Source organism: Octopus sinensis, linkage group LG17 (genome assembly GCF_006345805.1).
Source record: "Octopus sinensis linkage group LG17, ASM634580v1, whole genome shotgun sequence".
Taxonomy (NCBI): Eukaryota; Metazoa; Mollusca; class Cephalopoda; order Octopoda; family Octopodidae; genus Octopus; species Octopus sinensis.
The window spans coordinates 1,307,053-1,332,347 of NC_043013.1; the positions used below are offsets into that span (position 1 = coordinate 1,307,053).

General features: G+C 39.2%; 1 protein-coding gene across 2 annotated transcripts; it reads left to right on the forward strand.

Annotated features, from left to right (window-relative positions):
• Position 1: 1 nt before the first annotated feature.
• On the forward strand, positions 2-23,992 carry LOC115220817 (metaxin-2). 2 transcript variants are annotated; one of them, XM_036510256.1, is made up of 9 exons: positions 2-518; positions 7,900-7,959; positions 11,089-11,208; positions 11,325-11,401; positions 13,407-13,499; positions 14,013-14,051; positions 14,441-14,566; positions 17,864-17,940; positions 23,214-23,992. In XM_036510256.1, the coding sequence occupies exons 1-9, from the start codon at positions 476-478 to the stop codon at positions 23,359-23,361; spliced, it is 783 nt and encodes a 260-aa protein (XP_036366149.1). In that variant the 5' UTR covers positions 2-475; the 3' UTR covers positions 23,362-23,992. The 2 variants fall into 2 exon arrangements, with proteins under 2 accessions (XP_036366149.1, XP_029646844.1); XM_029790984.2 differs by having other exon boundaries at positions 8-518; positions 7,912-7,959.
• The last annotated feature ends 1,303 nt before the right edge of the window (positions 23,993-25,295 follow it).

The following is a 25,295-nucleotide window of genomic DNA, read 5'->3' on the forward strand; positions in this document are numbered from 1 at the left end:
AAATTAATTTCGCCTCATAATCCAACTGATGGTTATGGTTATATCTGATAGTATTATAGAAGCATTTCATTTGCAATCATCAACCTTAGGAAAACAAATTTCTGTTTGGTTCCAAATGTTTCTGGATTTATAAACTCATTCCTCGATGAGTTCTTAACTAAAAGAAACAACTTTGAGAAAATTGAAGGAATATGTTTTAGGTTTTTTTTTTTAAAATTGGAGGAAACTTCTCTCGATAAAGGTACAACTTGGACACAAAATACAGGTTCTAAATTGACATTATGTAACCAAAGAAATGAAAGCTCAAAGTCTAACTCAATCATTGTAGAAATTACATTTGAAATTGCAGGAAAAAGGAAAAAGAAATGTAATAAAGAAAAAAGAACCGGTTAAAAACAAAGCGGATAACTATTTGCCTTTACACCGTTCAGTTTCTCTTCCGAAATTCACTTTGTGTGGTTGAGTTCACCTCGTCATGTCTTCGTTGGTTGTGGAGGTTGTCCAGGCCGAGATCGGAGGTGAGTGATTTTATACAACAAGGATTTCTTGAAGTTGTAAATTGATTAATTAATGAATTGGATTCCGGTTTCTGTGTTTATCGTCCCAAAACTCTTTTGGAGGTGATTATTAGGTCAACCTCTGACTTTGGTTATTTTTAGTCCTCACCACATTCCAACGCAGTGGAACCTCTCAAGCGACTGAGCCCCTACATGGTCACTCACCCTAGTAGAGATGGTAGCCAATACTTTCTCCTCAACCGTCCTTAAAAAAAAGAAAGAAAGATGGTTATAATTGAATTCCCGCGACCCCAGGTGTGCTCAATCGGATTAAACAAATTTTTATTTTTGCATTTTAATTAGCGGCTGTTCTTGGACACTGGCCAGTCCCTTATCGACCCATTTCGTTTCTTTTCAAATATCACCAGGATGACGAAAGAAATTCTAATAATGTGTTATATAAGTCAATTTAAACGCCAGTGCCTTTGTGTGTTTTTAATTAGTGTTGTTTTACTACAAGTAGCAACAGAAACATCACATTGTTTGTAAAAGGACAACATTGAACCTGCTGCAGCACGATGGAATCAATTAGAATATCTAGAAAACAATGTATACAGGGGAGATGCAGAGGAGTGTCTGTTGTAAACTTACAGAAAAAACAGGTTTCAAATAAATGTCTGGGAAATTGGTCAGTAGTAGGCAATGCAGACACTTCATTAGATGCAGTTGATAACAACTGTAACCTAGGTGCTCTAATTAGCACTAATTAAGTACTTGGCTGCCTTCAGAGGATTTCAATTTGTTGCAAGTATTCCAACCAGATTCCTTCGCTCTTTCTTTACCTTTGTCTTTCCTTGAGCTGTTCTGGTGATGCATCGACTACTTCAGTCTCGCCAACCCAATAGGACGGACATGGGTACTGCTTCTTCTTCTCTCACTAACTTGTCAAAGGAAACGGGGTTGGGGGGAAGGCTCCTTCCTTTAGAGTGCAGACCACCACAATATCCAAAGGCTATACTGTGAAATGACCTGATCTAGGCTGTGGTTACACTACATGCTAAAGTGTAAATGGCTCGGTAGACTGCATGCTGAAATGGTACCAAAAATTGTTGGATGTTATGGAAATACAGTTGTTTTGAGTATAAAATGAATGGAAGAAACTGAAGAAGCCAATGTTGTTTTTGTGAAGTAATAGTTTCTCTCAGAGTGCAGGAGAGTCTGTAAACAAGCATAGAGAAGGAATGTGATGATGCAAGAAAAACTGAAATGAGTTGGATATATTCTACACTCGATATGAAAGGTGAAGTACAAATGAGTTGAGAAAGCAGTTGGGCAAGAGAGGTGACGGTGCTGGTGAGGAGATGTTCTGAGTGATTACCAAACCAAATTTTCATCAATCTATGATGCTTTATTTACAGACAGAAGAAAGGAGAGAGCTTCATCCAAAATTATGCTTAAATGTATCTTTGTTCATTCATTTTTATGTCCATTTTTCATGTTTGCAAGGGTTAGAAAAAAGTATCCCTGAGGCAGTTTTACAGCTGGGTACCTTTCCTGTTGCCAACCCTTACCTGTTTAAGAGTGTAAAGTTGGAGATGACAGCATTGTCACTGCTGTAGCTGTGGGATTTTCAGAGAAGCACAAGTGAAGACAAGCACATGGACGCATGCACGTGTGCACACACACACACACACACATAGATACACACGCAAGCACACATATAAACTCACGTACATGCCAGCATGGAAAGTGACATTAAATGATGATGATGATGATGATGATACATACAACAAGCTTTTAGTTTCTGCCAACCAAATCTGCTCACAAGGCTTTAGTTGATCAAGTGCTGTTGCAGAAGAGCTTTACCCAAGATGCCAAACTCAAAACCATGTGGTGTGGTTGAGAAGTGAACTTCTTAACCATTTATTCTTGATAAATCTTACAATTACATTTCTAATGTTATTCTCAATCCTATTTTAAAGTGCAAAATTGTTTTGTTTGATTTTAATTTTTTAAGCTTAAGTGCAGTTACCATGCTTTGATGTTCTGACTTATGCTCACCTGTGCAAATTTCCTATCTTATTAGCATTGAGTCTGAATCAAGTTCATAATAAGTTTATATTGCATAGATATATAGAGTTGAAGAAATTACTTGAACATCTAAGAACTTAGACAATACAGCTAAAAGAAGAATGCCATATTTTCAGGAATACAAGTCGACATAACGTAAACAATCACAACTTCATCACCAACTTTCCAAATCCTGCTGCATTTCATGTGGAATTTTCGGTCCTCCAAAGTTGTCTTGGTGATCGTCTATAAGTTAACCGAACCCTTTTTTTGGTTTGTGAAATTCAGCTTCTTTGCCAGAAATTATGATCGGTTTTTGATAGTTGCACCATTTCATGCAGCAGATTGGAAAAGCAAATGGAATCATAAAGTATTGAAATATTGTCTCATATATGTTTGCATTTGTGAAGGTGTGTAGCCTTGTGGTTAGGGGGTTGCACTCATGGTCGCCAGACCATGGGTTCAATTCCCAAACTAGGCAGTGTGTTGTGTTCTTTAGCAAACCACTTCATTTCACATTGTTCCAGTCCACTCAGCGGTAAATGGGTCACCCTGTGATGGACTGGCCTTTCAGTCGGGGGAGAATGTTGGCCTGCTTGCCTAGCCAGGGAGATGGCATCATTCAGAAGCTAAAACAATGTGAAACGCATTGTGACTAGCGATGTATAACAACATCTGACAGTCTTGTCAATCACATGATCACATGATATTCACATTTACTGCAGACGTTTTGGTGTGTTTCCAGGATGGACACTTTGCGTACATACTTTGTCTGTTGACCATGCTTTTGTGACCGGGAGTCCATTCAGTTCATTAAATTGCAGGACAGGAAACAAAACCTGGGAGACAACAACAAAAGGAGTTCAACAGTTTAAAATCTGGCAAGACTGATTCGTTTGTTTTTCTCTCTCACTCTGCTGTTCATGGAGCAAGGTTGGTTACAAGTATCTTGACTGCACTGAACTATAGCTAACTTGCTCAAGGCTTACTACATAAAATTTAAGTATTCAAGGATGCTCTTACATATTGCTACACAAACGTGTGTGTGTGTGTGTGTGTGTGTGTGTGTTTGTAAACAAACATGCACACATGGAGCAGCTTTTCACAATCCTCTCACAAATACAATTATGTTTTTGTAAGAGAAAATATAACCTATATGTGTGTGTGTGTTTATGTATATATTTGTATGCGTGAAAACACACACGCATTGAACACTGAAAATGTAGTTGGTATTTCGATTATAAAATACCAATTATGTTTTCTTTAATGTGGCTTGAATTCTACACACCAACCTGTCTGCAGATACGATGGTTTGGGTCTAACTGTGCTGAGTATAGGAGTGCAGTGTAGATCTTTCTACCAAGCCCAAACATTTAGTTGCATGTCGTGTCCTCTAGTGCAACACACACATACGCACACACTTGTTAATTCAATATGAGTATAAACTTTGTCTGCTTAACAAAGCTTGTCTACAGGTATCAGTAACAAATGCTATCATATAACGAAATTGATATATTACTGGAGACACACACATATATATTGACGGGAAGGAGGTGGTCAGGATTTGGATAAAAACTATTGACAAAAGCACTAAATAAAAAGTTTTTTTTTCTGGGTCCTGGCTGCCTCTTTTTTGTTAATATATAAAATCTGTCCGCTACTTCAAACATGTGGCACGTAAAAGGCACCCACTACACTCACGGAGTGGTTGGCGTTAGGAAGGGCATCCAGCCGTAGAAACATTGCCAGATCAGACTGGGCCTGGTGCAGCCTTCTGGCTTCCCAAACCCCAGTTGAACTGTCCAACCCATGCTAGCATGGAAAACGGATGCTAAACGAAGAAGAAGAAAGAAGAAGAATATGTTTTTGCTGTTTTACAAGATATGTGGCAATAAAATGTCTGAGAGGAACATGCTGTACTAGTTACAACATCTTAGTAAGTGTACATGATTAGTATGACCAATTTATTACTGGTACTTGAGCTGGCAGAATTGTTAGCATGTGAGGCAAACTCCTTAGTAGCGTTTCGTCTGTCTTTACTTTCTGAGTTCAAATTCCACCAAGGTCAGTTTTGCCTTGCATCTTTTTTGGGGTTGATAAAAGTAGTACCAGTTGAACAGTGGGGGGCAATATAATCAACTTAACCCCCCCCCCCTGAAATTGCTGGCCTTGTGCCAAAATTTGAAACCAATATATTACTAGTACTTTTGGTATGAACCACAGAAGTATGGAAAAAATTATCCTTGGTGATAAACTGAGAACTGAAAGGGGTAACTCAGTGCAATAGGGTACACTGTTCATTGTCCTCTCTGTTCTAAAAGATATAAATCTACATCATCATCATCATCATATCTGTTTTTCCATGCTGGTATGGGTTGGACAGATTTCATTGCTAATTTGTCATTTAGTACACATAACAGCAGAGACTATCATCCATGTCTGGAGTGTGGGAGAGGTTATCTCTGGCTAAACTAAAGACACCTCTCCATCCTGTGTCACCTCTGTTCCTTTCTTTGACTGAATGCTTTTCTCCATCACCAATCACTTCAAAATGTGGATTCGATGCATTTGTTGTGTCATGGAGAGTAAAATCATTCAACTATGTATTACTTATGTCATACTTTATAATAATAATAATAATAATCTTTTCTACTATAGGCACAAGGCCTGAAATTTGGGGGAAGGGAATAATTGATTGCATTGACCCTAATGTTCAACTGATACTTATTTTGTTGACCTCAAAAGGATGAAAGGCAATGTCGACCTCAGCAGAATTTGAACTCAGAACGTGAAGATAGATGAAATGCCACTAAGCATTTTGCCTGGTGTGTTAATAATAATAATCATCATCCTTTGTATTATAGGCACAAGGCCTGAAATTTAAGGGAGGGGGCTAGTCAATTACATTGACCCCAGTACTCTACTGGTACTTATTTTATCGACCTTGAAAGGATGAATAATAATAATAATGAACTTATTGTATACAGTGAGCTTTTGCGGTGTACAAAACTCAACGAGACCGAGCCGTGAAAATTGAAAAGAAAGAACGCTTCAGTTATGAATACAAAATCGCGGCAAATGCCAGTAGCAATCCAAAAACCTTCTTTGCCCATGTCCAGCGGAATTCCCGCTTGAACAACCAGATTGCAACGTTGGTAGACTCAACAGGCGTATCGATTGAGGACCCTTATCAACAGAGTCAATTATTTGCCGAGGCTTTTTCAACTATTTTCAAACAAGATGATGGTCGTGAACCCCCTCCATTTGATAGATCGGTACCTCCAATGCTTCGATTGGTCATCATGCGGGACGAAGTCAAACGTGTTATTCAAGGCCTCGATGTCAACAAGGGTCACGGCCCTGACGGCATACACCCACGGGTTATCAAAGCGTTGGCTCCGGTCATCTGCGAGCTCTTAACACGACTATTCAATATGTCATTGGCGACGGGTGTTATACCTGCAGACTGGAGAACAGCGATAATCTGCCCAATTTTCAAGAAAGGGAGCCGCGAAGACCCGCTTAACTACCGACCGGTTTCCCTTACATCAATAATCAGCAAGATGTTCGAAACCATCCTTAAGAAAAGTATGATGCTCCACCTCCTAAACACAGCCTCGATCATTGATTCCCAACACGGCTTCGTGCCGAAGAGATCATGCTTGACCAACTTACTAGTAATGGAAGAATTGGTGACGCACATCCTCGATGATAGTGATGCTGTTGACATCGTTTTATTGGACTTTGCCAAAGCTTTTGACTCGGTAAACCACCGCCTACTACTTGTCAAGCTTCAAGCATATAGTTTCCATCCGGATATTGTACGATGGGTTGGTGCCTTCCTCTCAGATCGCTCCTTCCAAGTTCAAGTTAATGGTTCGCGGTCCGATGTCTCCAGTGCGAGCAGTGGCGTGCCTCAAGGTTCAGTGCTTGGGCCCTTGTTGTTCTTAGTCTTCATAAATGACTTGCCCGACGACCTCACGCAACACACCCTTCTATTTGCCGATGATATCAAACTGGTCGCTCCTCGCGGTAGTATAGAGGATCTTCGTCGATGCCTCCACCAAATTTGGAAGTGGTCTAACGATTGGGACCTGTGTCTGAACGTGTCAAAGTGCTGTCATCTGCCTGTCGGCTCTACTCCTGCAACTCAACTTGATTTCGAGCCGGGTCGTCTGCAGCTGGAGAGGACCGATCAGGTAAAGGACCTGGGTATCTTGGTGGATTCCTCCTTTTCGCCTTCGGCCCAGTGCGTCCATGCTGCCAACAAAGCGCGCGGAATTCTGTTTTTGATTTGACGGTCATTCGGAATGCTCACAGCAGCCATATTCCTACCACTCTATGTCACGCTGGTGAGACCCATATTGGAGTATGGGATTCAAGCCTCTTCTCCTTATCTCCTCAAAGACATACAGCATCTCGAAAGAGTCCAGAGGCTGTCTACCCGCATGGTTCATGGTCTCAAAAATTTGTCCTACGAAGAAAGGCTGAGGACGCTCGACCTTTATTCTCTTGAAAAACGCCGCCGCCGTGGTGATCTCATTCTCGCCCACAACATCATAAGCGGGAAGTGTAACCTCTCGAAAGAGCTGTTCTTCACTCCTGCTCCAGAGCGTCGGCTGCGGGGTCATTCCGAAAAGCTCTACCTGCGACGATTTCATCTCAATCGAAGGAGAGGAGCTTTCTCCGTCCGGGTTGCGGATCCGTGGAACAAGCTGCCAGACGAGATGGTGAAGATGCCGACGACCGCTTTGTTCAAAGCCTCCCTGGACCTCAAGTGGCCTGAACTCTTTACATGAACACCACCCTGTACTTAACTCCATGTCCCCCTACATGGCCTTGCTATTTGCTTTTGAGCCAAATTAACTAACTAACTAACAGACCAGGTATACTGTTGGTGAATTTCAGCAAGCCTGGAAGTTTTGAAGAGTGTAGAATTTCTATAGCTAACAACTGATGCAGGTAGTTTATTCCACACCCCAGCAATTCTGAGGGTTTAAAAAAAAGATTACGAGTTATGTGCTGCCTGACTGGCTCCCTGTGCCAGTAACATGTAAAAAAGCCCCATTCAAACGTGGCTGATGCCAGTGCCGCCTGATTGGCTCCCATGCTGGTGGCACATAAAAAGCACCCATTTGCTCTCTTGGAGTGGTTGGCGTTAGGAGGGGCATCCAGCTGTAGAAACATTACGAGATCAGATTGGAGCCTGGTGTGGCCTCCTGGCTTGCCAGTCCCCTGTCAAACTGTCCAACCCATGCCAGCATGGAAAGTGGATGTTAAATGATGATGATGATGATGAAACTGATATGTTTTCTGTTTTTTCTTTTTTTTGTTTTCCCCACAGCTTCCGTCCCTTGGCCTGACGATGCAGCCCTTTACCAACCTTATGAAAGTTAGTAAACAAATTTTCATTTCTCATTAACAAATGCAAAGAATAACAAATGCAAAGTCTTAATGAATTGGTTGTGGAATACTAATTTCTTTTGATTTTGTAGGACACCAAGAATGGGTTTGGCTGGAGCTGTTTTAAGTAATTACCAAACGTGGGTACTCTTAATTGGAAAATTAACTCAGTTAATTCTTTAAAAATGTAATGGAAGTTATTGATAAAACGTTAACGTTGGTTTTTATTATTATTAAAAAACCCAAAAAAACCCCCCAGTTTTTGCTCTAAAACCACCTTAAAACACTTTTAAAAAGGGCCAAAACTGTAAAATTTGTTAACTTCAACTGAATTGAAGTTAATGGAAGTTAACTCAGGTTGACATGAGTTAATCGAAGTTAATTGGAACGATAATGATTTCCAAAGTTAATTTAAAAGTCAAATCGTTAACGAAAATGTTAACTTCGTTAATTAACAATTAACAGATTAACCATTTTGTTACCAACCCTGCTGAAACCGTCCCTGGCTCTGTAGTACAAATGTTTTGTTTCCATAAGTTTTGAATCAAAATCTTCCACCAAACCTTAGTCACAATTTATGTTCCTAACACTATCTTAATAATAACTAAGTTATTTTACCAAATTCTTTGTTATATTTAAAGTAATTGAAAGAAACACAGAGCATCTCAACAGAAATACGGTAATGAAAGGGTTAATAGTTTGGTGCCCAGGTTTGGTAACAACAGTATATTTTTGGTAATTCACATACATACTTTTATGAACAATATAATCCCCTCTACACAACAACATGACCTGCTAGACATAGCAGCCAAATCTCTCTACTTGAAAATACTTAGTCATTTCTACATTTTACTTATTATTTTAACTTTTTTCTTTCTTTAAATTTTTTGATATTTAGGAATTCTTCCTGTGTTTATGTTCTTAATTTTGGTGTTCTCTAGTTCTGTAACATTTCCGAACTGTGCACGTATCCCTGGCAGATCTGTGTAACTCTGCAAAATAAGATGGCTTAATGAAGATAATGAAACAATTCAGCTTATAAAAATATATTTAATATTTAAAGACAATGTTATTTAGTATTGTTGTGGAATAATATTTAGATTATGACCCCGAGTATTTTAGGCGATTAATGTGATAGGTAACTGACTTTTAACCTCATCTTTGGATCTGAGACGTTATCCAATATTTCCACTGACACAGCCAGCATGCAGCTGTGGCCTCATCACTAAAGACCCTATTGCTTGTAGTTTAGAAATAAGAACTCTTTTGTTTAAATCTAGTCCACTACTCTGCACACTTCCAGGAATAAGATGCCTGATGAGGATTGGCAGTTCAGAATTTAGTACAGATTGTAAATATTAGTGATTTATAGTCTGGGGAATTATGATCTTAAAAACAACTTTTTTGAGATATTTAGACAGTTGTTAGCCCTTTAGAATTCAGATTACTCTTGGAAATATATAATGGTTATTTATTCACATTGTTTCGAATTGATCAGGCACAAAGTTACGGATTTTGATGATGTTGTTGGGTAGGTGTAAGAAGCCAGGTTAGGCTGGTTGGGACATAAAACAAGTGGAATATTTGGGCTGGATACGGTTGGTTGAAATTGGTTGAAATGCTAAAGGGTTAATGTAACAACGGCTTTTGAGATGGAATGGTCAGTCTTGAAGCTAATATATATAGATATCCATCACATAATTTATTAAAGTAGGTTCTAAACATTTAAATATTGTTTTACAGATTGAACTGCTTGACTATCCTGCTGTTTCACAGTTCTATATGTAAGAGATGAGGAATTATGTACATTATTTGCATTATTTACATTTGATGGATATTTGTCCTCGTCTTGTTTGTTGTTAACATGTTTCAGCTGATATATCCTCCAGCCTTCATCAGGTGTCTTGGGGAAATTTCGAACTGGGGTTCTCATTCCTAAGGTATTTTTTGATGTTATTATTAGTGTTATTATTAAAGTCACTGCTTGGAATTGAACTTGGAATCTTGCGGTGAGTAGTCTGCGCTCTTAATCACTAATGCTTATGCCCACAGGCATATGGTGGTGTGGTTAAGAGTGTGGGCTTCTAACCCCAAGATTCCGAGTTCAATTCCAAGCAGTGACCTGAATAATCATAATAATAATGATAAAAAAAAATATTTTCTAATTGATGTATCAATACCAGCAGATGACAACGTGTCTCTAAAAGAAATGGAGAAACTTTCAAAATACAAAGACCTGGAAATAGAGGTAACCAGAATGTGGAATCTAAAAGCAGAAACAATTCCTATCATAATAGGTGCATTAGGTATGATAAAAAAATATTCAGACAAATACATAACAAAAACACCAGGACTTACAAACACATATAACATACAGAAAATTGCACTACTAGGCACTGCACACATCCTACGCAGAACACTTTCCATACAATAACCATCAGAGCATCACAACAAATCACAGCACATACCCAAGGCACACAGAGCTGCGCTCGGTAGTGAAGTGAAAGCACACTATGAAAATAAAACTACTGAATAATAATAATAATAACATTGAAAAATACCTTAGGAATGAGAACCCAGGTCTGAAATTTTCCCCAAGACACCTGATGAAGGGCGGGAGAGTATATCAGCCGAAACGTTGTGTTAACAACAAACAAGACGAGAACAAATATCCATCAAATGTAAATAATGTAAATACTGCTGTTTCACATTTCAAATAATTTTCTTTTGTTATGAAATAAATTTGTCATGTTAACATGACTAGCTGCACAAATATGGTCGGCTTATTATTTTCAATTTTAGTGTGTCTGTGTTACCTTCAGTAAATCTTGTGACAGGTTCCTAGTGACGAAATGTCCCGAAACTGACCACAGTGTTGTTTGTGTCATGGGATGTACAAAAAATACTTGAGACAATAATCCAAATTTTTTCTGTAGCAAAACTAAATATATTTAAAATATTTTGTATGTTTTTGCATCGTGAATTATTTCGTTCTCATGTTGTAAGATGTTTCAAATAATTTCATTTCATTGAAAACAATAATAAAAATGATGCTTTTGACTATATTTTTGTTTCTGAAATATCATTTCACTGGTGTTTTATTTTTGTTTTGTTTCAGAGGAGCAAATATTGCTGACTGATTCTGCTAACTGTCTGAGTGTGAAGACATTTCTAAAAATGTGTGGGTTGAATTTTAACCTAGAACTGCGTGTCAATGCCGAGGAAATGTCTCCTTCAGGTAAGAAAGAGAAAGAGAAATTGTTAAGAGCATTCATTCTTCTTCGTAGTCTTTGTGTTTATTTGAAATGTTTGATTTTGGTATTTAGAATTGATTGAATTTTTTTTCTACTTCAGGTAAAATACCATTTATCAAAGTAGGACCATTCCTGATCTCTGAAATGGACCCAATTATTGCATTCGTTAACACCAAGGTTTGTACATGACTAATTAGCTTTTGTTGCTTTTACTCAGCTTCCTTCTTTGTTTTGCTTTCTTTTTATTATCTAACCCCTAATTCACCCTCATCACCAAAGGCATTCCAGTGTTGCATACCCAGCCAACTCAAAAGTACCCTTGGATCGTAGGGCAACATGCTGTGCTTGAGGAGACCTATTGAGTCAAGTACATCAATATCAAATGGAAATCGTAGTTGTGGTCCCCATGCTGGAGGCATGTAAAAAGCACCATCCGAATGTGGTTGATGCCAGCTCCCTTGCCCTGACTGGCTTCTGTGCTGGTGGTATGTAAAAAGCATCATCTGAACATGGTCGATGCCAGCCCCCTCTGGCCCCTGTGCCAGTGGAACATAAAAAGCACCCACTACACTCTCGGAGTGGTTGGCATTAATTAGGAAGGGCATCCAGCTGTAGAAACATTGCAAGATCAGACTGGAGACTGGTGCAGCCTCCTGGCGTTCCAGACCCTAGTTGAACCGTCCAATCCATGCCAGCAGACGTTAAACAATGATGATGATGATGACTTAGGAGGGCGATAAGGTGGGAGAAGAGAGAGAGTAAGACATCACAAGGGCCAGTATAGGTGAAAAGATAGGGGGGGAAAGAGCATGATGGGGAAAAGCTGGGATATTTGGGGGTGGAGTGATAATTTTAGCAATAATAGAGATGAACAAAGGTAAGAGTGAGTGATGAAATAAAGCAAAGTGTAGATGTATGTGTGGCCATAGAGGTGACCTGGAGGAGTGAGAGTGCTGGCTGGGAGTACAGCAGGGTGAAGCTAGAGCGTGTTAGGTGGGGGGGGGGTGAGCGGCAGGGTCCAGTGCAGATGAATATGACATTTTTGAATGCTTTAATTAGCATTTCAGTCATGACCTGCTTACCTTCTTTTCAGGCAAATGGTTCTTTAAAAATTGACTTGGGCAGTTTATTGTATTACCTCATTAATGGACAATGTCTCATTTTTTGGAAATCCTCCTCATCATCGTTATTTAACATCTGCTTTCCATGCTGGCATGGGTTGGACAGTTGAGGGCTGGCAAGCCAGAAGGCTGCACCAGGCTCCAGTCTGATCTGGCAGTGTTTCTACAGTTTAATGCCCTTCCTAACACCAGCCACTTTGAGAGTGTAGTGGGTGCTTTTTATGTGCCACCGGCATGGGAGTCAGTCAGGCAGTACTGGCATTGGCCATGTTCTATTGGTGCTTTTTATGTGCCACCGGCATGGGAGCCAGTCTGGCAGCACTGGCATCGACCATGAATAGTGCTTTTTATGTGCCACTGGCACGGAAGCCAGTCAGGTGGTACTGGCATCAACCACGCTCAAATGGTGCTTTTTAAGTTTTATATAAATATTATGAAGTCTTTTGTGTTTCTTTTGTTACAGGATTCCTTGAGAGCAAATAAAATAAGCAATATAACGGGAGAAATATACTGAAAGAGTTCTTAGGAAATGAGAAACCGTAAATATTTCTAAGTAATATTTATAGTTGAATAACGGCCTTTAACAAGTTAATGATTTCTTATTTCGGCTGAAAGCAATTTTACAGAAAAAGAGAAATATCAGTTAATTGAAACAGTTTTAGTTTATTTCTGATTTCCTTTTTGTCAATAACAAATGACTGACAAAATGGTTCGCTTCAGATTCATCATCATCATCATCATCATCGTTGATGATGATGATGAATTTGAAGCGAACCATTTTGTCAGTCATTTGTTATTGACAAAAAGGAAATCAGAAATAAACTAAAAGTGTTTCAATTAACTGATATTTCTCTTTTTCTGTAAAATTGCTTTCAGCCGAAATAAGAAATCATTAACTTGTTAAAGGCCGTTTCGCTTCAGATTCTCGTTGCATTTATAACTTTGACAGATAAAACAGCAAACAATTTTCTCTCTTATTTCCCTCTTATTTCATCGCACTCAAGTTAAACTGCTGCTGTTGCTGTTTTTAATTTGTATCCTGTCTCTTTCTATTTTCACAGGGCTTCCACATCAGCAATCATTTATCCGACTCTCAACAATCTGAAATGAGGGCCTACATGGCCCTCGTGGAGAGCATTCTTATTAATGCTGAGGTCAGTCTTTTATTTTTACTTCAGTTCTCGTGTTAATCAATAATTTCTTACTTGTTCATCATCATTTAACGTCTGTTTTTCCATGCTGGCATGGGCCGGACTCTTACCTCTTACTTAACATTCTAGCTTTCATCGTGCCAAAGTTGCCAAATGTTGTTGATGCATTCATATAAGAATGACTAAAATAGTGAGGAATATAACTGGACATGTGATGTTGGTGTGCATGAGCACCAGTGCTTTATAGGTGGTACCAGCACTAGTGCTTTATAGGTGGTACCAGCACTAGTGCTTTATAGGTGGTACCAGCACCAGTGCTTTTTATGTGGCACAATCACCAGTGTTTTTGAAGGCTGATTCAATCAGTGTGTAGACTTGAGAATGATGTTGGTGTAGATGAGTGAAAAGGGGTGCAGTGGAGACCTTATTTTCATGTCTCAGCACAGTTTCTGAATTTAGTTTCTCTGCATTAAGTTGGTTTGTTATTTGGAATATAATTTTCTTTCTTTCTTTCAGTTGTATTTATCATGGTGCCATGAAGATGTATATTATGAAGTAAGTAAAACCTTTTAACAAAATTTGTTTTGGAATTTTAAATCCCCACATTGATTACACAAGAGTATAATTTATCAAAATTACACCGTTGACGATCTTTTTCTAAATGACTAAAAATGTCACTTTTTACAAAAGATCAGATTCAGTCGTTACAGCTTTATTTAAAATTATTGGGTTGTCTCCCCTTTCCCCCTCTCTTCTAGAATTAATCGTTTGGAGAAAGGTTTTGTTCCAATCCCAAAGAGTATGATTTTCATTAAGTTAAATAAGTCCTACATAATGGATGCTAGTACTCACTTTACGAGTTATACATCCAGCTGAGCAAAGAATTCTGAATAATTAATTAAGTCATGATGATTTTATAAAATGTATTTTATTTTTCTGTTTAGATTACTAAACCTCGATATGGAGCCTGTTATCCTTGGCCCCTTAATATGATATTACCTTTGAAAAAGTTCACAGAGATTAAAAATCGGTTAAATAGTATCGGTTGGTTTAGCAAATCCTTTGATGAGGTAAGTAGAACCGTTTTCACTTCTGCATTTCATTTTCCATTATTGGTTTGTCTGTTAGTTTTAAAGTTTCTCATTAAATGCCTGCAGAAATAATTAATGATAAATTTATGCATTAGTATGATTAATTTTTTTTTTTCATTAGTATCAGTTAAAAAAAATTATCCTTTTTTTTGTATTTTCTCTAATTCTATATTTAAAAATGGGAGATTGACAAATGTGCAATCATGTTTGTGTGTTCATTGCTTACAATGGATGGATATTTGTCCACATCTTTGTTGCTGCCACAATGTTTCAGCTGATGTACTCGCCAGCCTTCATCAGGTGTTCTAATAGAATTTCGAACCCAACCCTTTATTTGACTAATGGGGTACTCTGTTCTCATTCCTAGGGTATTCTTTTCTTTCTTGCTCTTTTTTTTTGCTGATGTTATTCTTTTCTGTTGATATTATTTCCCAAGTCCCTGCCTGGGATTGAACTCAGAGTCTGAGGGTTAGTAACCTGTGCTCTTATCTGCTACACTATATGCCAGTAGCCTACAGACATGAGAACAGAGTACCCCATTAGTCAAATAAAGGGTTGGGTTCGAAATTCCACCAGAACACCTGATGAGGGCTGGAGAGTACATCAGCTGAAATGTTGTGATAACAACAAAGTGAGGACACCTATCCGTCTAATGTACATAATTCCTCATTTTCTTAATTTTCAAGGCAATATAATGAGAAAAACGGACAGAAGGTGAAATGAAGCCTTTCAAGTGAGGTGTGGGGGACATGCACTGTTGCAGCATGCTGTAGCATTCACCATTTGTCAGTGTATTCCTGGGTGCACCCAGGCGACCTGTTGAGCAAAGTCTCAGTCAGTCCCCATCTCCATAAGAAACCTTCTCATTTGCCATCAACATGTGGCTTGTGAGAATCATCATCATCATTGTTTAATGTCTGCTTTCGGTGCTGGCATGGGTTGGACGGTTTGACTGAGGGCTGGCGAGCCAGAAAGCTGCACCTGTCTCCAATCTGATCTGGCAAAGTTTCTACAGTTGGATGCCCTTTCTAATGCCAACTACTCTGAGAGTGTAGTGGGTGCTTTTACGTGCCACTGTTATGAGGGCCATTCAGGCGGTACTGGCATCAGCCATGCTTAAATGGTGCTTTTTACGTGCCACTGGCACAGGCAACGATCATGCTTGAACGGTGCTTTTAACATTCCACTGCATCAAAATAAAACCTTTGCTATTTATCTATCATAGGCCCGTCTGACTGGCTCCTGTATCGGTGGCATGTAAAAAGTACCAACTGAACATGGCCGATGCCAGTACCCCCAGACTAGCTCCCATGCTGGTGACACGTAAAAAGCACCATCCAAACATGAACGTTGCCAGGCCTGCCTTACTGGCGCCTGTGCTGGTGGCATGTTAAAAGCACCCACTACACTCTTAGAATGGTTGGCGTTAGGTAGGGCATCCAGCTGTAGAAACTCTGCCAGATCAGACTGGAGCCTGGTGCAGCCGCTGTCTCTCCAGCTCTCAGTCAAGCCGTCCAACCCATGCCAGCATGGAAAACGGATGTTGATCAATGATGATAATGATGATGATGATGATGAAGAAAGTAAGGGTCTGGTGAGTAGAAACATGTAGCAGATGGTCTCTGTAAATCATGAAAGAGTCTTGGTGCCGGCAGCATTCTGGGATTAGAAAATAATTGTTTTGATGGATATTAATATTTCATGGAAAACATTTTATTTTGGTTAACTTAATTCTATTTGACTAGAGGCTACTGAGAAATTTCCAAATCTAAAAGGACAGATTAAAATCAGTTCCATAAAGACCAATTTCTTGTTGATAGCATATTACGGAGATAAGTTGTGACTGAAAAAACCCAGCAAATAAAGTGAGATCACAGCTGTAACCTACACCAGTGTTGCATAACCAGCCAACTCAAAAGTACCCTTGGATCGTAGGGCAACATGCTGTGCTTGAGGAGGCCTATTGAGTCAAGTACATCAACATCAAATGAAATCAAATCACAATCAAATGGAAATTGTAGTTGTGATTCTTGTGCTGGTGGCACGTAAAAAGCACCACCTGAATGTGGCTGATGCCAGTGCCACCTTGACTGGCTTCCGTGCAGTGGCACGTAAAAAGCACCCACTACACTCTCAGAGTGGTTGGCGTTAGGAACGATATCCAGCTGTAGAAACATTGCAAGATCAGATTGGAGCCTGGTGCAGCCTCCCGGCTTCCCAGACCCCAGTCGAACCGTCCAACCCATGCCAGCATGGAAAATGGACGTTTAACCTTGCTTAAAATATACAACAGTAGGATGGGGGAAATCAGTACTTCAATATTTTGTACCCCAAAGAGTACTGTAATATTTAACAAGTACTGAAAAGGAAGCAGAATTTTAAACACATCAGAAGCCAAGAAACCCAGTGGATTTTATGGATGACTTTTTAAAAGTAGTTGATAGTTTCTGCAACTGATATAATTAGTGCTGTAGGTGGTTGTAATGAAAGTCGAGTGGTTCGGGTGGAAGAAGTGCAAAGACCTGTTGTGGTCATTTACAATGAAGACTGTTTTCTCTGTGCAAAGGACAGAGTATGAGACATTGGTAAGAAATTAGTGTCTTTGAAACAATGCATTTTATTTCTGCAAGCTCTATGTTGTACCTCATTAAAACTTGTTTTTATTTTAGAGTCCTCCACACACCGTTTTTACATCTGCTTTTCCATACTGCCATGAGTTGGATCGGCCGTTACAGTTTGCGTCAGTTCCTATTCAGAGTTACTGCCCTTTGCAGTTGGACAGCCAGTGATGCAGCTCGGAGAGCCTACATCTCTTTTGTCTGTTCTATTTTTGGCATGGTTACTACACCTGAATGTCCTTCCTACCACAACCAACCAAGTTACAGAGTGCTCTGAGGGCATTTGATCCTTCCACTGGCACTAGAGTGGTTGTCTAGTTGTCATCAGATTGAAAACTCTACTCTGTATCATTTATTTGGATATAATGCCCTCCTTGCCTGGGGAATGTCTTGTGGAGTTCACAATAAGACTAATACCAGAGTAAATGAAGACTTGTGGAATTATATTTGCTAATATTCTCTGTCTAATAGCTGTATTTGAGAGAAAATAATCTTGAAATACTTAATGATGTGTTTGTGTTCATTGTAATTCTAACTATGGTCTTGGTTGGAATCTGGAATAAAATCAGATTTACGATATATAGTGTTTTATGTATCACAAAATAAATATTTCATATTTTATTTAATAAAATATATTTATCACATTTTTTTATTGCAGGTGTGTGAACAGATAAAGACCTGTTGTCAGGTTTTGTCTGAAAGACTTGGAAATCAAACGTACTTTTTTGGAGACAAGTAAATATCCCTGTTTCAGTTATTGCCTTTGGTTTTTTTTTGTGTGTGATTAGAAGATACTCTTCAGTTCGTTGGTGCATCAAGAGGCTTAGTAGTGAAGCGGTTAAAGCTGGCCATAGATACAAGGCACAGAAAGGGGTGATTCACTGAAAATAAAGTGGGAAGGGAGGATGTTGAGAGAAGTGGTTTCAGGGAGAAGAAAGGTAACTGGTGGCACAAAAAAAAAAAAGGGATGAAATATGTGCAGATTCTGTTCTCATATGAATACAGTAGTTTAATGGTGGCTTGGTTAGGAGGATGATAGAGGGGTGTGAAGTGGGGAAGGATTGATGGGAATAAATTGGGTGCAGGTGAAGGCCCATAATGATTTAAGACCTCACTTTTGCTGTGATGTTTGGGTCTTCTTGAGCACATCAAATCATCAGTCATCTTGATCCTTTGGCATCTCCATGAGACAACATTTTGTGATCAGATTTTGCTCCATCATTCCTTGTTTTGTTGGGTTTCACTCTCCCACAAGTCCCATCCACATTTAGCAGTTGGCGTTTCTTGATGCAGTTGTTCTCATCCATATGCATCACATGACCATATCACTGTAATCTTCTCTTTTGCACACTACATTTGATGACTCTTCTGCTCAATTTTCCTCTCAATAAATGTGCACCAAACCATAAATTCATACTGATGTTGCACATCCAATGGACCATACTAGCTTCATTCCTCTCTAGCCTTCACAAGTCCTCTGCATTCAGGGCCCACCTCTCACTGCCTTGTAGCATTACTGTTTGCACAAAAGCATCACAGTCTGCCTTTCACTCTAAGAGACGGAGACCTTTTGTTATTATAAAAGGGAACAACTCCCTCAACATCCTTCATCCTGTTTTTATTCCAGCAACCATACTTTCAGAAGTAACATAGGATCCTTTCCCTGTAACTCCAATCAAGTTATTTTATTGAATATTTCTACATTTAAAATCTTAAAAATGTAATGCAACACTTCAACAACTTATTTTGGTAATGAGATACGTATATATTGCAGAACAATGTTGCTTGTAGGCCCATAAGAAAATGCTGTGGCATCGGTCTTAAACGGATGACACTAGAAATGGTGGTGGTGGTGGTGGTGGGCCTTTGTATCACAAACTGAAGGAAGAAGGTGACCAGTGCTGTTATCTTTGTTGATCATATCAAGAATGGAAACGGACCAAAGTGATTGGGGATTTGCTGTTCTCACTCCCCACAACAAAATCAATGTCCTAAAAGCACCCTGTGGATGCTTGCAACCTATTCTGCCCAGTCAAGCATTCCCCACACCTTATCCTCCCGGCACCCAGCTCCCCCCCCCACCTTGCTCCTCTATCTATGGCAGTACTTAGCTGGTTGTATTTGAGAGCAGAATAGGCACATACTACTACTCCACTCCCCCCCCCATTCTTTGCACTTCCAGTTACCTCCTCTACCTCCTCCTCCTCCTCTTCCCTGCAAGCCTTCCATCCCTTATTCTCGTCCTGCATTCCTTTCCCCAACTATTCTCACCAAACACCTCTTTTTTGTGCCTTCAGATAGCTCTCTCTCTTCCACCATACTCCATCTCAGGACCTCACATATAACTGCTATCAATCTCAACACCCCTTCATATACCCCATCCTACTCTACTCACTGTGCTCCCTCTCACATCACCCCCCTCTATCGCTCCTTCACCCTTGCACATCATCCCCTTCCCTCCTTCCTGAGCCACTTCCATCCCTCTCACCAACCTCACCTTCACCCTTGCACATCATTCAATACATTCACCTCTATCCCTACCCCCTCTCTAACCGCTTGTTACCCTCCACTCACCCTTCCCACCCTCGCCTTCTGATCCCCCTGAACCTGTCTTATGTTCACCTGCCTTGACACTTTGCTCTGACACACCCTCACTTTCTTTTCTTGTCCTTTTTATCATCTTCTTGTTTCCTAATTACTGCTATTCACTCTTACAGTGCTGGGGTAGCCATGTCTCTCTTCTATAGCAAGAAATCTGTTCTTGTCCCTCAGCACCTGACATATAACCACTGACCCCTTCCTAAGCCCCTCACCCCCACCACCCTAATTAGTCACATGGACTTTCCTTTTTCCTGTTCCTCTTTTTTTTGTCTTGCAAGTTGCTTGGCAACCTCACTAGTGCTGGTGCCAGGAAAAAAAAAGCACCCAAGCACCCGGGTAAGGTAGTTGGCTTTTGGAAGGCCTCCAACCTTTAGAAGCATGCCAATGTTGATGTTGGAACTTGGTACACTTGCTGGATCCTCTCAAACCATCCCAACCATGCCAGCATGGAATATGAAAGTTAAATGATGATGATACACACACGCACACACACGTTACAAACATTACATTCAGTTCTCATTGTGCCTTGTGACACTGGAGGCTGCAGCAAGATCATTCCACTTTCTAACACTGAACGCGTCCTTGACAGCTTGTTCCATTGTTAGTCCTCTGCCTTTGAGATCTTTTGTTATTATTCTATGCCACGTTTCCTTTGTCCGGCCATGTCTTCTTTTTACCTTGTGTAACCCATTGCAAAGCAGTCCTGACAACTGAGTTTGGTTTATAGTGACAGACTCAACCCAGCCATTTCCATCTCCTTGCTTCAATAGTTTCACTATATGTATGAATGTTCACACACACACACACACACACATTCATGTTCCTTCTTTTTACATCTGTTTTTCCATGCTGGCATGGGTTAGACAAATATGTATGGATGTCTTTTCTATCATTAACTTTTACCTGTTTTATGAGTAAAGAAGTTTCAATTCCATTTGTGTTTGAAAGTGCAGATCGACTGAGGAATTCAAACACGCACACACACACACACACACACATATACAATGTGCACACACACACACACAGTGCACACACACACACACACGCATATACAATGTGCACACACACACACACAGTGCACACACACACACACAGTGCACACACACACGCATATACAATGTGCACACACACACACACAGTGCACACACACACAGTGCACACACACGCATATACAATGTGCACACACACACACACAGTGCACACACACACACACAGTGCACACACACACAACACAATATGCACACATGCACATGCATATACAATGTGCACACACACAAAAGTACATGATGGGCTTCGTATAGTTTCCATTTACCAAATTCCTTCATAAGGCATTGGTCATTTTAGGGGGGCTACAGTTGAAGGCTCTTGTCAAAGTGGCTGCACTGTGGGATTGAACCTGAAATGGTGTGCTTGTGAAGCCGATTTTTTAACTCCACAGCCATGCCTGCATCTAACACCCCCCACCACTCTGTTATGGTGATGAGGGTTCCAGTTGGTCCAATCAATGGAACTACCTGCTTGTGAAATTAATGCACAAGTGGCTGAGTACTTCACAGACATGTCTACCCTTAGTGTAGTTCTCAGGAAGATTCAGCATGACACAGAATGTGACAAGGCTGGCCCCTTTGAATTACTGGTACAACTCTCATTTTTGCCAGTTGGATGGACTGGAGGAACATGAAATAAAATGTCTTGCTCAAGGTCATAACACACTGCCAGGATTTGAACTCACAACCTTACGATCGTGAACTGAATACCCTAACCACTAAGCCACACACACATAATTAGTGAGAAAGACAGAGAGGGATAACGATCCCATTTATGATTGAAAGCATTATCTAAAGTTTCCAGTTTCAAAGCAATGACTTGGATGTTCAGATGTTTTTAATTATCTAAAGTACATTTTTCCTTCGTTATTTTAGACACTGACACCATGTTTATCAACTGGTATTTATTACTATTGTAAATTAACCCAGAACTTGCTATATAATTAATTAGTTGTCACATCAACTTGTACAATAATAATACCAGTAGAAGCCAAGTATCATGAATGACAGTATGTGTGTGTATATATATATATATATATATATTATATATATATATTACCCCAGAGCCATATGACAGAATGGAAGGGGAAGACATGTATACACTGCTTATAGTGGTGGTGGTGGTGGAGACAATCTCCAACATCAACTGTGTTACCTGTTATGTCGTTTTACAACATTTTTGTCTATTTTTCTTTAATTGTTCTCTTCTGTTCCAATTCCTTTGAGAATGTCATTTCTTTTCTGAGGTCCATTTTAACATTCTAACCCCCAACTGTCCAACGTTTTCCTCAGCATTGCACCTGCACTGACATTATTTCGTGAAATATTTTCTCAGAGTTTTCTTATCTACTCATCATATTTATTAAAGGTTAAACTGTGGTTTCAGTCTTGTGTTATGCTGTACCTTTGCTGCTAGTTGACAGCAATTACTAATTCTTTGTTATGGCAGATAAGAGAACTAACAAGTGATGTGCTGAGAACAGCAACCGTGGCCAAGAGAAACGAAAAAGCATTGTTTTCTGTTGTAACTCCAAAAATACCTGGGTTGCTAAAACTTTGCACCATTTTAACCCTTGAACATTGAGAATACTTTGTCAAACGTAATGCTTTGGGTGTTGAAGAGACATAGTAAAATGGTTAAGAAGTTTTCTTTGCAATGATTAAGAAGAAGGCTTGGTTCCACTGCAGAGAGCACTTTGGCCGAGTGTCTTCTCTTCTAACTGCAGTTTGACCCAAACCTTATGAGTGAAACTGGACAGACAGCGTTTATTAGGACATTGGAAGCATTGCAATGCAAAGAGTTAACTTTGGCACAAAGTCACACTGATTCTTTCTGAGGATTAATTTAATCTTTTAGAGTTTGATCTGGTCATATCTGGCCTAAATACTCTGTGTTATGTTCAGACTGGTCAGATCTGGTCTCTCACACCTACCCTACACTGTCATTCTAAAAATAAATAGTTGGCATTAGGAAGGGCGTCCAGTCATAGAAACCAAGCCAAAACAGACAAATGGAGCCTGGTGCAGCTCCTGTCACACCGTCCAGCCGATGCCAGCATGGATAGTGGACATTAAATGTGTGTAGGGTTTTGTGTTTGTCCCCCTGTAATTGCTTGAAGGGTGTTGGATTGTTTACATCCTAATTACTTAGCAGTTTGGTGAAAGAGACCAATAGAATAAATATCAAACTTACAAAAAAAAAAAAGGTACTGTTCTTCTACAAACTCTTCAAAGCAGTTGCCCCAGCATGACCTCAGTCGAATGGCTGAAACAAGTAAGACATGAAATTTTAATGTTGGATCACTTTTGATAATTTTGTAATAAAAATTCTTGTTTTTTTCTCTGCTTTTCTCTTTGCAGACCTACAGAATTGGATGCTCTGGTGTTTGGCCATCTCTTTACTCTACTCACCACAAACCTACCTGTTGATCACTTTGCTCTGATCATTCAGAAATATGACAATTTGGTTGAATTCTGTAATAATATTCAAGCAACGTATTACAAGTGAAATAACTGGGGTTTGAACCAGCAGACTTATTTAGCTGTTTTTTTTTTTTGTTTGTTGTTGAGATAGTCTGTATTTGAAAATACACCTGTAGGTTGTTTCTAGTTCTGTGACAAAGAATTAACTGAATCCAGGTTTTCTCCTATAAATCTTGGACAGAGGATAAGATCTACGCTTGTAGATGAGTCAGTTGGTGGGTGCTGTTAAATCCACGTTCATTGAGACAACAGGTCTTTCAGTGAGTTCCATTTTAAACTGCTGAGAAGTGAGTTTCTCCTGCAAATCTGTGAACTCCAAGATTGGGGTCTGAGGAGAGTTTAAGATTGTAAGTTGAATTTGGAAAAGAAATGGAAATCATTTCTGTTTTTTATAACTAACAAACCCTTGCATAATTTATTTTAAGACATTTAGTTATCTTTTAACAGTTTCATAAAATACTTTTTCTTGTTTTCAATGTTGATATTTTGACGTTACTGAATTCACTTTTGGGTCAATACAACAGGCTAAATTATGATTGTATGGAATGATAAAGGAGCCCATTGGATTTCTCTTTGTGACCCCAAAATCTACACAGGTTGTTTATAAATACATTTATAGAGAAAAAAAAAAGCATTAAAAGAACAATTGTCTTTTATTTTGTTGTATTATTATTCTTCTAATTTACCGGAAAATTCATTTCCAGGATTTTTTTTTTGTTTCTTCAAGATTATAACCAAAATTTTGTGCACTTTTTTGCTGTTTTGTTTCTTTACTTTGTAATGAACCTTATAATCCTCAATTATTCACATTGTTTTCAATTAATCTTGCATTATCTTCTAACTTCAGGATTTGGCTGATGTGATTATTTAGTTTAAGAATGACATTGTAGGGTAGGTGTAAGAAGCCAAACCCAGGTAATTTTAATAGAAAGCAGATAGAATATTTGGACTCGATATAGCCAGTTTAAATGCTACAGGGTTAAAACCAGGAACCACTGAAATCTACAAGTTTTTTTCATCCTCTTTCTGATTATTTTCTTATTCCTTTCTAATGAAGAGCATAGGCTCGAAACATAAAAGACTTTTTCACTTCCCGGAGTGTCAAACTAACACAGCTGCTTGTTGTTCATACACCTGTCTATGTCGTTTGTTTTTCTATAAATTTCAATTATATACACACACACACATACTTGTGTGTGTGTTTGTATATAGAAATATATATATATATATATATATATATGCATACACATATACACACACACGCACATACACACACACATAGTCTTTGTACTTAGATAGAACACCTGTTGGTGTCTTTCTGTCTGTCTTCCTCTCTGGTTGCCCAGCTAAAATGCTCAGGAATTTACTACTGACTGTTTAATTGTTAAAGAGCCTACATACTACTAAAGTCTGTTGCTTTTACTGAGCATTGTATGATATGATATTGATAGACCTCACACTTAGATAGGATGATAACATACTAATATATTTGAATATTCATTTCTGTAACTTTTAAGTATATTAGAATGCTTGAGATTGAAAAAGGAGAAATTAAAAATGAAAAGGTAAAATGAGAGACAGAGAGGGAAAAAGTAAGAGTGTGTGTGTGTGTGTGTGTGTGTGTGTGCATAGCATTTTATTATATTTGAAAGTTGCAGACAGAAAATTAATATACATACACAGGTAGGCGCAGGAGTGGCTGTGTGGTAAGTAGCTTGCTTACCAACCACATGGTTCCGGGTTCATTCTCACTGCGTGGCACCTTGGGCAAGTGTCTTCTACTATAGCCTTGGGCTGACCAAAGCCTTGTGAGTGGATTTGGTAGACGGAAACTGAAACGAGCCTGTCATATATATATATGTGTGTTTGTCCCCCCCACCATCACTTGACAACCGATGTTGGTGTGTTTACGTCCCTGTAACTTAGCATTCCTCAAAAGAGACTCATGGAATAAGCACT

Bases quoted from the DNA above. Each gene is read 5' to 3' on its own strand.
- LOC115220817 (XM_036510256.1), top strand. From the start codon at position 476: ATGTCTTCGTTGGTTGTGGAGGTTGTCCAGGCCGAGATCGGAG. The intron at 11,209-11,324 runs GTAAGAAAGAGA...TTTCTACTTCAG, and splicing joins CGAGGAAATGTCTCCTTCAG to GTAAAATACCATTTATCAAA. The intron at 13,500-14,012 runs GTCAGTCTTTTA...TCTTTCTTTCAG, and splicing joins GCATTCTTATTAATGCTGAG to TTGTATTTATCATGGTGCCA.